Source organism: Vulpes lagopus, chromosome 7 (genome assembly GCF_018345385.1).
Source record: "Vulpes lagopus strain Blue_001 chromosome 7, ASM1834538v1, whole genome shotgun sequence".
NCBI classification, from domain to species: Eukaryota; Metazoa; Chordata; class Mammalia; order Carnivora; family Canidae; genus Vulpes; species Vulpes lagopus.
Genome location: NC_054830.1, coordinates 119,588,476 through 119,604,464, shown reverse-complemented (window position 1 = coordinate 119,604,464; position 15,989 = coordinate 119,588,476). Strand labels below are relative to the sequence as shown.

At 42.7% G+C, this 15,989-nt stretch overlaps 1 protein-coding gene across 2 annotated transcripts in view; it reads left to right on the top strand.

Annotated features, from left to right (window-relative positions):
- Positions 1-3,645: 3,645 nt before the first annotated feature.
- The window catches only part of SNX24 (sorting nexin 24), a 159,215-nt gene continuing 146,871 nt past the window's right edge, over positions 3,646-15,989 (top strand). For both annotated transcript variants that reach the window (XM_041762054.1, XM_041762055.1), the window contains exon 1: positions 3,646-3,776. In XM_041762054.1, the coding sequence (XP_041617988.1) occupies positions 3,717-3,776 (60 nt within the window). In that variant the 5' untranslated portion in view covers positions 3,646-3,716. The remainder of the gene's footprint in view (positions 3,777-15,989) is intronic.

Here is a 15,989-nt window from a genome sequence, read left to right as displayed (position 1 = left end):
TGCTGAGTAGGATATTTGCTGTGGAATTATGGTAGTCAACCTTTATTAACTTAAAAATGTTTCTTGCTATTACTAGCCTGCTAAGAATTACTAGGAAGAGGTATACTGATTTATTAATGTTTTTTTAGGAATTCATTGAGAGGGACGCCTGGGCGGCTCAGCGGTTGAGCATCTGCCCCTGGCTCAGGGCATGATCTGCGGTCTCAGGATCGAGTCCCACATCAGGTTCCCTGCCTGGAGCCTGCTTCTCCCTCTGACTACATCTCTGCCTTTCTCTCTCTGTGTCTTTCATGAATAAATAAATAAAATCTTAAAAAAAAAAAAAAAGGGAATTCATTGAGATATTCATTTATTTATTTATCTTTTCTAATAGGACAATGTTGAGAGATACATCAACAGATTTCCTAATGTTTAACCATCTTTATGTTCCTGGGGTAAATCTTATTTGGTCATGCTGTATTAGTCTTGTAATTGAATGTTAAATATGTAATACATTCTTGACAGATTTTGGTCTAAACTTCTAATATGGGGCACCTGTCTGGCTCAGTTGTAGAGCATGTGACTTTTGACTTTGGGGTTGAAAACCAATATAAGTTGATATTTAAAGCTGTTTATCATTTGGGTATCCCTGGGTGGCTCAGTGGTTTAGTGCCCCCTTTGGCCTAGGGCGTAATCGGAGACCCAGGATCGAGTCCTACGTTGGGCTTCCCTACATGGAGCCTGTTTCTCCCTCTGCCTGTGTCTCTGCCTCTCTCTCTCTCTCTCTTTGTGTCTCTCATGAATAAATAAAATCTTTAAAAAATAAATAAAGCTATTTATCACTAAATTTGCTGAAATATATTTCTACTTAATACTAGGTAAATGTGGCATTTTTAGTGTAAGGATTTTATATGCAGATTCTAAGCTGAATTTTATTATTTTGCTTATGTAAATTTTTTGCTTTTATTAAGACACTAACTGTTCAATATCTTACATGTGTATTCACCACGTATTTTTATTAACGTTCTGAAAAATTCTAGCTGGCTTGTCATGGATTGTAGAGTCAACCTAAAAGTTATGTAGGACAAACAGGATGATACATTTGCCATATTCTCTGTAGCACTATTCTTTCTCCCCTTCTGAGGGATTTCTCACAGAACTTGGTTAGAAGTTTAGCCCTTCTAACCATTGGCTAGTAAATTCATATTTATTTCCTCTGAGCCTTGATTACACATACTCTGTAACCAATGAAATAGTAACAATCCGACTTACAGCTGAGATGATAGACCCTCCGGAACCCACCCACATATTGAGAGCTTGCATAGATCTTCAGCAAGGTAAAATTAAATCATACACAGCTATTGGAATACAGTAAATGTTATTAATATTCATATTGATGCATTTAATTATACTAAATGGTAATATATAATTATATAATGTAATTAATATCAATATTCACAGAATCCAAAAATTAGTAGAATACAACAAGTAGGTCTTATTTGGACCATCGGTCAGATCTTTATAAATCCACACATTTCTGCCTGTTAAGTGCAACAGATAAATAAGTGAGCCATACCGGACAAATAGGTGGACATCAGGCTACTAGCAAGCTTTGAAGAAAGGAAAGTATAGAAAGTATTTTAAATGCTTGACCAGCAATCTCTAGCACAAGGACTTTATGAATACATAGTCCTGGGTTACATTACCCACTGAAGCTTTTTTTTTTTTTTTTCAAGATTTTTACTTATTTATTCATGAGAGACACAGAGAAAGAGAGGAGCAGAGACATAGGCAGAGGGAGAAGCAGGCTCCATGCAGGGAGCCCGACGTGGGACTCGACTTGACTTGAGGACTCGATCCCGATCCCGGGTATCCAGGAACATGCCCTGGGCCGAAGGCAGGTGCTAAACCGCTGAGCCACCCAGGGATCCCCCCAAGATTTATTTTTAAGTAATCTCCACACCCAACAGTGGGGTGCAAACTGGGAGGACGGGAGTCACATGCTCTACTGACTGAGCCAGCCGGGGTGCTCCTACCCACTGAGACTTTAACAAGCTGTTTCAACCCATCTGGAAATCGTTTTGGTTTTCTGCCATCAGCAGGCATAATTATTTTATTTATTTATTTATTTTAAACTTTCAGACTCACACTTTTTTTTTTTTTTCTTAATAAACTCTACACCCAATGTGAGGCTCAAATTCATGAGGCCGAGATCAAGAGTTGTTTGATCTACTGATTGAGCCAGCCAAGAGCCTCCACATTATCATTTTAAAAATGAAATACAGAAACACTACTTCTTAGTCCTTTAAGGTTCTACTGCACATACCATTTCTTCGTGGGGTTATTAGAAAGCTTAGTCCTGAGACATGATATGTAACAGTATCTGCTTTATAGTACCTGCTGCATTCTACTGATTTTGTAAAGATTAAATATTTAAAAGCGTATATAAAGCTTTCAAGAAAAATGTGCCAGGCACTATGCCAAGCAGGAAATAAAAAAAAGAAAAATTACGGTACGTGCCCTAAAACCAACTCGGTGAGGCAGCTAGGTAAATAAATCCCACAATACGCTGTTAACAGTCGCCAGAGGCTTAAGGAACCAGGGCCAGCCTGTAACTCAGCAGGTGTCCACAGAGCGGATGGTGCTGGCCAGCAGCAGTGAAGAGGAAGGGTGGTCTGGTCGCAGGACGCAGCTGTCTGCTGAGGCAGGGAGTTCTCAGTGGCACATCCCAGAGCTGCAAGTGTGTGGCCTGGAGGATGGGTGGCTTTGCAGTCCACATCAGGCAAGTTCTTAAAGCAAAGGGCCCAAGTCTTCTGTTCTCAGGAACTCAGCATGAATTTCAGAGTTTAGCGAGTTGCAGTGCCCCTGGCCTCCAGGGCAGACGCCTGCGGGCCCCAAGCCTCGCTGCCCAGGCCAACTTTTCCTTCACCCACAAGTGACTTCCCGAGTTTCTCTCTGCTCCATGCACTCACCCTCCTTGGGTGACACTCAGGGCTCACAAAGGTAACCTGGTCATCGAGCTTCCCCAAGTGCAGCGCTTCATCTTTTAGGTAATCTCGGGTTATTTGGTCCTGGCCCGACAGGCAGGTCCTGGCCCTCATCTTCCTTTTGTCCTTTCTCGTGTGTGCGTGTGTGTGTGTCTCTGACGGTCACGGCCCGCAGCAGCTACTCAGGCCGCACTTTAAGACTGCGACAAGAAGCCCGAGTGTGGGCCTCCGCGGTCGCGACGTCCGGGGCGGCGCTGGAACCGCCCCGGGCCTGTGGCTGAGGCCAGACGCGGACCTCGGACTCCGCGGGAACCAGGGTCTCGGAGAGGGTCCGACGGGAGCTGGGAGCTGGGAGCTGGGAGCTGGTCGGCCCGGCTCGGGCGGCGTCCGCGGCCTGCGAGGAGGGCGGGAGCGCCGGGGGGGGGGCGGCGCTGGCGCGGGGGCGCGCACCCCTTTTCTGCAGACTCGCAGGTTTTGAGGCTCCGCCTCCTCCGGGCCCAGCTCGGCTCCGCCGCCCCGAGGGCCGGGCCCGGCCGCAGGGCCCTTCCTGCTGCGAGCCCGGGAGAGCGCGGCGGCGGCGGCGGCGGGGGCGGGGGCGGGGCGGGGGCGGGGCGGGGCGCTCGGCCGGGGGCGGGGCGGGGCGGGGCGCTCGGCCGGGGGCGGGGCGGGGGCGGGGCGGGGCGCTCGGCCGGGGGCGGGGCTGCGGCCGCGAGCCCGCCCCCCGCTCGCCCTCCGCCGGCCGGCGCGGCCATGGAGGTCTACATCCCGTCCTTTCGCTACGAGGAGAGCGACCTGGAGCGGGGATACACGGTAGGCGCGGCCGCGGCCGGACAGGGCCCCCGAGCCGGGACGGCGGCCGCCGAGCGCGCAGGGCCCGGGCCGCCGCCGCCGCCGCCCGCGCGGGTCCCTCGCTGCCCCCCCGCCCCCCGGGGCCCGCGGCCGGGCTGCTCCCCGGCGCCGTTGCCAGGGCGACGGGCCCCTCCCTGCGCGGCGGCGGCGGCGGCGGCGGCGGCGGCGGCGGGCGCGGGCCCCGGTTCGCCCCCCCCCCCCGCCCGCTCCCGGCCTCCGGGCAGCAGCGCGGGCAGCCGAGCCCTGGCGCGGAGCTCGCCCTTGCCCCCGCCCCCGCCGCCGCCGCCTTCCAAGTTCTGCGGGATTCACTCAGACGCATAAACAGGCTGATTTTAAAGATCATTTGTAGCTCTTTATTAGCCCGAGGGCACCCGTGTGTGGCTTCCCGATGGCTTCCAAAGCCCCCCCCCCCCCCCCCCGTTCCGCTGGGCCCTGACCCGGGCGCAGTCAGGTGCTTAACTGCGCACCTGTCGGGACCTAAGGCTGATCCCCGAGACCCGAGACACAGGGCCCCGGGCCCCCGAGCCAAAGACTGGGTCGGGGGTGAACACCAGGGCCTGGGACCTTCGATCCAGAGTTCAGCAGCTGAACTGTATGTAGGTGGTTGATTCCCAGTGAACTTCGACGCCTTCGTCTGCACCGTCTTTGCCGGAGGGAGAAAGCCTTGGAAGACTTTATTTCCAGCTGTGCAGGAGAGGATCGCAGACGGCAATCTGAGAGGACCCGGAGAACGCGCTCACTTGCCAAACACCATTTATGTTAATCTGGGAGAGTATTTTACCCTTTCTCTCTCCTAAGTACTCTTGGGTATAGGTGACAGCCTATTTGGAACCTTGTGTGTTTTCATAGGGAGGCTTAAATCTCCCTCTCAAGAGAATTTTTGGAATTAAGGGATTGAAAGTGGAATTAAGTGATTGAAAAAAAAAAAAACCCAGGGAGTATGTGGGTTTTTAGGGTTAAGTAGACCTCTGGGTTCAGGGGTCCCAAAAGAAGTACTGAGTACCTTCCCTAGGGGAGGAAACCGTACAGGGGTCGGGGGGCTGAGCTCCGTGTGGCCATTATTTATATAAATAAGTCTTCCCAATGAATTAATATTGGGTTAAATATTCTGCATTTTCCTTTAAAAAAAAAAACTGTGAAAAGCCTTTTCCTGAAACCCTTGAAACCTTACTCTATTTCTTCAGTTCAAGTATGTCTCTCACAACCCCACACACCTCTCCCAAATCAGCATCAGTAGTCCTCAAAGGCCTGCCATCTTTTGGGGCATTCTTCAGGATCTGAAGATTATAGCCTGCTTGTTTGGTCTTTAGAAGTGTTCAGATGAAGGTGGTCTCAGTAATCCAAAAGAAAAGCTACTTACCTTCTCAAATAAGAACTTTGAAAAAGATCATTACTGGTGTTTCTTCTCTTACAGGAGCTGTGTTTTCCCACAGTGTTTTCAAATACCTTTTAATTACTTGTATTATGACCAGGCATGTGCCACATTGTGAATTAAATTGATTTGGAAGGAGCCCTGTTCTTGGCCAATTTGGCAGTTTGAAGATTGCTTATATGATGATAGTTTGTGTGCTTTTTAAAGTCTTTTTTTTTTTTTTTAAAGATTTTTTTTTATTCATGAGAGACACAGGGAGAGAGTGAGAGGCAGAGAGAGAAGCCAACTCCGTACAGGGAGCCTGATGTGGGACTTGATCCTAGGATCCAGGATCACGCCCTGGGCCAAAAGCAGGCGCTAAACCACTATGCCACCCAGGCAATCCAAAGGCTCACTTAAAAAAACAAACAAACAAAACAAAAAACAAAAACCTAATTCATTTAAATTGGTGACCTTATTGTTAAGATACCTTTGCAAGTGATTTTTTTCCTGTGTGAGTCAACGGAGCAGCTTCTGGATCCTTCGTTCCCTCTGAGCAGCTGTTTTATAATTGCACAGCACTTATTCTTTTAGCAAATAAGTGTCTGCTTGGTGTCTCTGTTCTAGGTCCTGGGAATTTAGTAGTGAATAATATTTCATCTTTTTAAAAAACCTGAGAATTAAAAAAATATATAATCTTGGGTTCCTGAACCAAAAACTTGTGAAATAATGTACACTTAAGAGTAAAAAGCATCTTTTTACTTTAGTGATGATGTTTATTGAAGAATATTTAAGAAATCTTGCATTTGAACAAATTCAGTGATTGGAGGCTTATGGTAAAGAAGTGTGGTTCTTCCTTCCTTCTAATCCCATGCCCTCAAGACATAAAATGTGAGGATGCTTTCTTAGAGCCCTTTCTCTATACCATGAAAACCTTCCTTTTTTTTTCTTAGAATAAATTGTGAGATTTGACTATACTGTCATCCTACAACATGAATATATTTCTGTTCCGATATGGATAAATCTGTCTCCTCCTAGCTACTAGCAAAGGGAGCGCCCTCATGAGGAATATGCCATCATTTTTTTACCCAGATCTCTTGTTGATGGCCACTGACATTTGCTTCTAATTTTTAGCAACCGTGTCAAATGTTGAAATGAGACATCACTGTGCATGCTTTTTTCATGCCTACGACTAGGATTTTTGTAGAACATTAACTAGAAGTGGTACTTCTGGGCCTTTTAAAGTTTTCATAGATCTTGCTCAATTGTTAGTCAAGAAGTTTATACAGGGCAGCCCCGGTGGCGCAGTGGTTTAGCACCGCCTGCGGCCCCGGGTGTGATCCTGGACACCCGGGATCAAGTCCCACGTCGGGCTCCCTACATGGAGCCTGCTTCTCCCTCTGCCTGTGTCTCTGCCTCTCTCTCTCTGTGTGTGTCTCTCATGAATAAATAAATAAAATCTTAAAAAAAGTTTATACAAAGTTATGCTCACTGTGGAAGGTAATTTACCTTTAAAGAGTGAACTTTTGCCTTTCGAACACTTAAACATTGACTTTGGGTTTGCGTGATGTCCAGTGTGGAATGAAAGGTAGAAGGATATTGTTCCCATCCTTAGGGATTCTTAGCCAAGAGGGGCAAGGTAGGGAAGGGCTAGGGAACCCTGATGTTATCTGGAGTCTTGAGGAGGAAGAGGGCATTTCTGCACTGCCTTACGGTAATGTGTGGGGTGGTGTTGGGGATTGCTTAGGAATGCTGACTTTTGAAATCTGGTTAGGTTTTTGCTGGCATTGCGAATTCTAGAAGGAGGAAGTAAAGGGCGAAATGTCATCTCAAGAGGAAGGTATTTTAAATTCCCAGATTCATTAAAAAAAAAAAAAAGGAAAAATGAGTTGGGAAGGGGCTTCTAAATAAGTTTATAAAGAAGCAGGAGAGGGTCTTCTAACAAAATTCACATGAACTCAAATATTACTTTATGGGAAGGTTATTCTCTATCTGCCTCCTGTCCCCATAGCTTATTTACTGTCTGTTTCCCAGCTAGGCTCTAAATTCCTTGAGACTAGGACAGTGTCTGTTTCTACTCCTATACTCCAGGACAGGGCCCATCACATAGAAAGAATTCAGTACATGTGTGCTGAATAAATAATGAATGAATGAGTCTTCAAAAAGGAGAAGAAAACCAGAAGAGCTGTGATTATGAGGCATGAAGCAACTCACTGGGTAGGAGGGGGTCATGGTACAGACTGGAGTTTCCAGTAGCAGCAGAGATTATGCAAGGGCCATCTGACAGAGAGTGGAGAGAGACCAGCTCACTAGCCTTGAGAGCCAGTCAGGAGTATGGACTTCTGCTCCAGACATTGGGAAGTCACTGAAGGGTTTGAGGAAGGAAGTAACATGATAAGCTTTGCATTTAGATGACCCTTGAGTTTTTTTTTTTTTTAAGGATTTTATTTATTCATGAGAGACACAGAGAGAGAGGCAGAGACATAGGCAGAGGGAGAAGCAGGCTCCTCGCAGGGAGCCTAATGTGGGACTCCATCCTGGGACTCCAGGATCATGCCCTGAGCTGAAGGCAGACGCTTAATCGCTGAGCCATCCAGGCATCCTGACCCTGGAGTATTTTTAAACATTTAAGGAATGCTAGCGGAAGGACAAGAAAGGAGAGAGAGGATGTGAGCCTGATGCGAGGCAGGAGTGTGACTCCCATGGATGTGGATGCCATAGACCAAATCAGAGCTGAAGTAAGAAGGAAATTCCCTGTGGAGACCTGTTGAGTTTTTCATGATTGGTGAGGCTTTTTGATTTTAGAGCTCAGGATAGAGGTCTGGGCTAGAAGTATTGCTCTAGGAGGTCATTCAGCACAAAGGATGAAAAAGCATAACAGTTAATGCTATTCCCAGGAAAAGAATGTGAAGTGAGGAAAGATGGTTGACTGAAGGTAAAATCCTAGAATTGGCATGAGCAAAGAAGTCTCAGCACTGCATCCTGAGGGAGTGGGAGAAGGAAGTCTAGGAGTATGAAGTGGTAAGAGAGAATGGTAGATGGTCTACAGGAAGGAAAGTGCTGGTTGTGGCTGAGTGGTCTTGTAAGATGAGGATGGAGAACAGTCCGTTGAACATGAGGGTAAGCAGGTCTGGTGTGCTAGTATAGGCTAGTATTTTCAATTTTCAGATATGTTGTTGGTAGAAAAATAGCAAAAGTGGAAAAAAAAAAGAAAAATAACAAAAGTAGAACTACTACCTAGGTGCAACACCAAAGTTTGAATGTAATTGATTTCATTTTTATAGTTGTAAAAATCAAGGCATTGAATAAGATGATTTTTCAAGTTCATTGTAACACTATGTCTGTGACTGTGTTATGGTTATACAAATATATCTTTTTCTTGAATTCTGGATTTTTTGATTTACTTGATGTATCATGCTTTTCATTACATAAGGCAGCTTCATATATACATGATCATAATATTGAGACATATCAGGGATCATTATTTTAGTATTTTATGGATTAAAATAGAAAAATAGAACAATATGAGGAACCATTTACCGATCACTCACCTTCAGTATTTTAAATTATTACTTCATTTATCACCCCTTATTCTTCTATTTTAAAAAAAAATCCTGGAATATTTTGAAACAAATCCAGGACATAATTTCACCTGTAACTCTTTCACTTTGAATATCTGACAGGTAAAGACTTTAAAAAATATATAACCAAAATGTCACTTAACATCACAAAATTAGCCATACCTTGCTATCATCCCAATTCTCCTTTGTTTTTGTTGTTTTTAGCATAACCACAATGTAGACATTGCCTTGGCATTAACAGTGATCTGCAGGAATTATTTTTTTTTAAGATTTTATTTATGAGAGAGAGAGAGAGAAAGAGAAAACAAGAGAGAGCTCAAGGTGGGGAGGGGTAGAGGGAGAAGCAGACTCCCCACTGAGCTGGGAGTCCAGCGGGGCTTGATCTCCAAAGGGATCATGACCTGAGCCAAAGCAGAGGCTTAACAGACCGAGCCACCCAGGTGACTTGCAGGCAGTATTTTTACTGCCATTTTGTACTTGTGAGAATGAGAGATTGAGGAAGGGGACCTGACTACCCAAGATTGGCCCTCTCTGTGCTTTCATCCTCAGAGTAGCTTCCACCTGGTGAAAACAAGTTGAAGATTGAAAAAAAAAAAATTGTGTGTGCGTGCGTGCGTGCTACAGTTTGCAGAGGAAGAGAGTGTAAATTCTTCAAGCATTTCTGGGCACTATTTTTCCCCAGAAGCTCAGAACAAATCCATCTCCTTTCATGTCTTTTTGTCTCCAATTGGTTTTTCAACCAATCCTGTTGCTGGGGGAATGTCTGTGCTGATTGGCTGAGGCCAGGGCCTCCTGAACCAATCACCTGCCAAGGCTACATTTATCTAGATGGAGTTAAAATAATAGGCTTTTCTGGAGCCGGGAGTGAGGTCAGTCCCTTCCTGCCACCAAACCCTGTAGGCACGACAGTGAGACCACAATGTCCGCCACAATATCTTAAAATCACCCATTATGAACATTTGTGATGAAGAAGGCCTTTGTGTGACAAGGACATAGCTGCCACAGTGCCTCACTCATGGTAAATTGACAGCATAAGCAAACACTAAGTATGTGTTACATAATTAAATCAAGCATGTGTAGGGTATGTTCCTTACCCTTAAGGACAAGAAATGCAAGTGTGAAAATATTCTTGAAATTCTTTTTGATTTATTTATTTGAGAGAGGGAGAGAGAACTTGAGCCTTAGGGCAGTGTCCCTGTGCATTGGGGTTGAGGGGCAGAAGGAGAGAAACTCAAACCAACTGTGGCTGAGCATGGAGCCCTCCCAACCAGGGGCTTTATCTCTAAAGGACCCATGAGATCATGACCTGGGCAGAAACCAAGAGTCTTAGGCTTAACCAATTGAACCATCCAGGTGACCCAAGTGTGAAAATATTCTTGGACAGTAGCCAATAGAATGCTACCTTCACTGAAGAACCAAAATAAGTACAAGAGGATTGAATTTTGCAAATATGCTGCTTAGAAATTTGGGGACCCAAGTAAGTTTGTTTTCATTGAGATAGAAATACATTTTAATCTTTTTCTGTAGTTTTCACTTTGTAATTTATGTTTTTTTAAAATAAAACTTTTAATGGTGAAATAACTTCAGATTTGCAGAAAATTTACAAAGTTAGTGAGTTCCGATTTACCCCCGACCCGCAAACCCGTTTCCCCTGTTGTTAACATCATATATTACCATGGTAATGTCAAAACAAGGAAACTGGCATTGGTACATTACTATTAACTAAGCTCCAGACTTTATTTGGATTCCACTAATGTCCAAACCAGGATATCATGTTGCATTTAGTTTTGTCTGATTCGATGTGAAACTAAGTATTCCAAGTTATAGCACAATGTCTCAAAAATGAGGCAGACATGTTGTTAGAAATGAGCCTGTATAGACCAAGTCAGATTTTGGCTACTTGAGATGCTTTGTGTGTGATTTTTGCCACTTGGCAAAAGCCCATTAGACTCTTCCACAGGCTTATGACACAGCCTAAGGGGGAAAGTCTCAGGCTCTAGATTCATGCTGTCTGCATTCATATTTTGCCTGCAGCATTTAGCTTGAAGTCTGACTTTGGACAAACACTATGTTTTCCCCTCTCATCTGTAAAAGAGGAGAATACTAGTACCACCTGGAGTGGTTTGAGGATTAAATGACATTTTTAAAAGTACAAGGGATGATATGTCTAGCTATGTGATTTATTTTTATTATTTCATGTAGGGACTTCCTTGAAGTTAACTTTTTTTTTTTTAAGATTTTATTTATTCATGAGAGACACAGAGAGAGAAAGAGGCAGAGACACAAGCAGAGGGAGAAGCAAGCTCCATGCAGAGAGCCCAACATGGGACTCCATTCTGGGTCCCCAGGACCACACCCTGGGCCAAAGGCGGCACTAAACCGCTGAGCCACCCGGGCTGCCCTTTTAAAAACTTTTTAATGTCAATAATATAAACATAAATCTAGGAGAGTAGTCATGCTATATAAAATAAATGCTTTGCAAATACTTTGAAGTACTTTAGAAGTGAAAGTTCACATAGGACAACTGGTATTCTTATTACAAATTCATTCAATTCAGGTTTAGTTTTTCTAGCCTTATTTATTGTGTCTGTGTATGTGTGTGTGTGTTCCTTCAAGATGCTAAAGGGTAATATATTTACATAAGTGAGAAGGATATATAATAGAGGGTGCAGAGATACATGCTTCTCACCTTCTCTATCCTCTACCATTCCTCTAGCATCCCTCCAAAACACAGGGGCCATCAGGCTTATAGATTGTATCCTTATGCTGGTTTTCCAGGTACAGATTCAGATTTTTTTTTAAGATTTTATTATTTATTCATGAGACACACACACACACACAGAGAGAGAGAGAGGCAGAGACACAGGCAGAGTGGGGAGCAGGCTCCATGCAGGGAGCCCAATGTGGGACTCGATCCTGGGACTCCAGGATCATGCCCTGGGCCGAAGACAGGCGCTAAACCACTGAACCACCCAAGGATCCCCCCGATTCAGATTTTTAATGTAATTTACAGTTATTTTGCTTTATGTCTTTCCTGTTTTTTTTTTTTTTTTCATGCTTCCCCTCCCTTTTGAAAGTACCTGTGTTGTTATGAAAAAAGTCAACCTATAAAGCAGTGGAGAGACTGATGCTTTTACTCAGCTTTTAAAATGATGAGCTCATGGGGTACCTGGGTGGCTCAGTTGGTTAAGCATCTGACTCAGGATTTCTGCTCAGGTCACAATTCCATGGTCCTGGGGGCAAGCCCCAGTGCAGAGTCTGCTTGAGATTCTATCCTTCTCCCTGTGCCCCTTCTCTCTCCCCCTGCTTATGCTCTCTCTGTTTCTATTTCTAAATAAATAAAATCTTTAAAATAAAATTATGAACTCACAGCCAGCTTTGTTTCCTAATCTTTTCCTCTGCTTCTTGCACATCTTCCCTTGCACATCATTTTGAAGCAAATCTCAGACCTGTCTGTAAATATTTCCAGCTTCTCTGTCTAAAAAACAAAGATTCTTCCTTTAAAATATAATCATAATATCATTATCAGACACTTTCAAAATAAGCAATAAGAAAGCAACTATCAATTATCATAAATATAAATTCATTTTTACATTTTAAAAAATTTTCCCGAGCATGTTCTTTTTTTAAAATGTAGTTTGAATTTGATTGAAACTAAGTCCATATAATGTAATTGCTTAATATTGTGTCCTCTATCTTTCTAAATTTGTAAGTGCTTTTACTACATCTCTTTTTTGTTTTTCTTTTACAGTGATTTTGTTGTACAAATGGTGACATTTGTCCCACAGAGTTTTCCATGCTGGGTTTGGCTGATTACATCCCCATGTCATTATTAACACCTTTTCCAGTTCCTTACATTGTACCAAGATAGAGGCTTTAGCTTTTTCCGATTTGATTTGTGATGCTGGCAACCACTGAAGAATATTGCCTGGATCTATTCATTCCTTGGTGGTTGCTAAGTATCAATAGTTTAATTTTATCAATCTTTTTTCATTTATTGACTTGAATACATTTATACAAAGCAACTTTGCCTCATTAATTAAAAGAGGAGCCACCTCCTGAGGTGTAGTTTTTATGGAAACTTATGGGAAAGTTACCCTGAGGTGTAGTTTTTATGGGAAAAGTAGGATAAGTGCCTGATACTTTCTTGATTATTTACTTTTCAAAACAATGAGTTGGCTTTCTCCAAAGATCACAAATTAAAGATTATCACAGACCTTGTCTTAAAAAAAAAAAAATCAGTATTGTTATGAATCTGTAGATATTCACATATTTGATGCAGTTCGGTCTCTTGCATTTATCATTCTCATATACTTTATGTCCCTCTTTGGCCGTTTACTTATTTGGCATTTTCAAGGTGGGTGCTGTGTATGTCCTTGACATAACTTTAATGGTCTTTGATAGCTTCCTTGCTGCTTAGCGTGATGAAGTCCATCTTTTACCTTTCCCGCCCCAGATCTGGAATTAGGTTTTTCTATAAAGATCACTGGTTGCATTTACTGGGAAATGATAATTAGAGACTATGATCTGGACACAAGGTATTTGTGGAAGTTTTGAAATCTTTTCAGTGGTCAGAGTGGAGGAATGTTTCTCTTAAGATCAAATACATGGTATCTTGAAGACAACTTCAAGAATTTTTGTCTTGGTCTTTTATCTTCAACTGTGTCTTTTTCCTTCCGCATTGAAAATCTCAGTACTTTAGATGCTGAGATTAATGGGATATCATATGATTAGCAGTTAACTTTATCTCACTTTAAACACTTCAGTGTGTCTCCATTATAATACCAGTACTACTATCAACAGCATGATTACTGACAACAGTTTAAAACTTTTTTTAAAAAAAGCTTTTTTGTTTTTTAATCTATTGCACTTAGAGTATACAATCAAATGTTTTATTTTATTTTATTTTATTTTTTTCAATCAAATGTTTTGAAATCACTTGGATTCTTCTTTCTTCACTAACTAGCTACCCAGCCTCATTTTCTTTTGTATTTTTGTGGATTTTTTTTTAGAAACTGATTTTGTTTTATATTATGTAAAGTGTATACTGTATTAGGTTTATCTGCTGACATCTGGCTTCTTTTTATATTCCCTTCATTCTGTTTTCTTCCCCTCCACTTGATGACCATTTATCTTTCCATTTAAAAAAAATTGAAACAAGGGGTGCCTGGCTGGCTCAGTCAGAGGAGCATGCAATCTTGATCTTGGGGTTATGAGTTTGAGCCCCACCTTGGGTATAGAGATTATTTAAATAAAAGGAAACAAACACAGGTACATTTGTGCCCTTAGATTAAACAGTAGTCTAAAATTAAACAGTGGTATACTAAAACATTTTCTTCCACCTGCTTTTTTTTTTTTTTTTTTTTGGCTTCACAGTACATCCTGTAGTTCACTCCCCAAGGGGCATATATCAGGATGCCCACTCCTTTTCTACAGCTTAATTGTTCTCCATTGTTGTCTGTAGTCATTAGCCTTGTGCCTATATTTTTTGCATTTTTCTCAGAGTATCTTTAGATTCTTAGCAGTGGGTTACTGGATCAAAAGGTACATGCATACATATGTTATTTTGCCAGATATTTTCAGATCTCCTTCCTCGGGGATTGTGCTATTTTACATTCCCATAGCAGTTTATGAGAGTGTCTATTTCCTCGCAAGCTTGCCAACTGAGTGTGTTGTCAGGCCTTTGGGTTTCTGCCAATCTGATAAGGTAAGCAGTGGTGTCTCATTGTAGATCCATTGTAATTTGCTTGCTCAATTCTGATGACTAGCTTGGACATTTTTGAAAATGCTAGTGACCCTTGTAGTTGCTTTGCTTTGCTCTTTTTTCTTTCTTCTTTCTTTCTTTTCTTTTCTTTCTTTTCTTTCTTTCTTTCTTTCTTTCTTTCTTTCTTTCTTTCTTTCTTTCTTTCTTCTTCTTCGTCGTCGTTGTCGTCATGGAGTAGGTAGTGGATAGGTGGGTGTCTGAAATAAGCTGTTCTCTTGTTGATTTTTATTGAAAAAGCAAGTGACTTAGGTTTTCATCTTATAATTCTCACTTGAAGGAAGAACCAATATGTGAGTTGAGTTGTACCAGCCACCTTCCTTAGTTCTTTGGATTTATTTATTTATTTTTTAAAGATTTTATTCATGAGAGACAGAGAGAGAGATAAAGAGAGCGGCAGAGACAAGAGGAAGGGAGAAGCAGGCTCCATACAGGGAGCCTGATGTGGGACTCGATCCCAGGACTCCAGGATCACTCCCTGGGCTGAAGGCGGCGCTAAACCGCTGAGCTACCCAGGCTGCCCAGTTCTTTGGATTTAGATTAATTTAGGAATGTGGAAATTGTTCTAGAAACTATAAGCTTCTACCTTCTTCACCTTCACCCTTCTCTCCACCTTGCTAGTGGATATTCCTCTTACATAAGGTGGGTAGAGCATGCATTCACTCATGTAAATTATGTATTATGTATTTACCCCTCTCCCAGGCATTGTACTGGTATTGTTGTGGGTTCAGGCTTGCTCTGGAAGGATGAATGGAAGTTTGCCAGTTTGAGAAAGGGAAGATCATTTCATTGATATCCCGCAACTTGAATACTATGATGTAAAGTTAACGATACTTGAATTCTATAATATAAAGACAGTACTTCTTATGTTAAATGATAAAGTGGTAAGAGAGGAAAGAAAAAACATTTACTATATATATGTTAATCGGTATGCACATAAACATACTAAAGACAAAATAAGGAGGGAATACTTTGGACAGTTACAGTCCTCATTTCTGTAACTCATCACCTGGTCACAGCTGGTATGTATAACTACCTTCTTTCCCTACTCACTCTGTATTCCCTTTGCCTTCAGCAAGCACCTCAGCTGGTTGTAGGTCTTTGCCAGGTACGGTGACTCGAATCTTTATTCCTAAAGGGTCTGAGCCCTTAGTTGTCCTTTTTGAATTGGGTGGTTGTAGTTTTCTGGTGACTTTAATCACAGGGCATCTTACTACTAAGAGACACCATCAGGGGGTCTCCTGTGGTATAGAGGTTCTTCCTTGCCCCCACTATGCTTTAGCAGTTTACTTTACTCTTGCTAGTCAGGATCAGTCACCCCAACCAGCACGCTTATTGCCTTCCTTGCTGTGTGGATTCAGAGACACTAGGAACTCAAAGTGGCCATGTGACAGCCTTGACTTCCAGTTCATTGGAATTCTTGCTTTGTCTCCTAGTGGAAGCATTCACCTTTTGGAACTAAAACCTCTAGGCCAACAGAG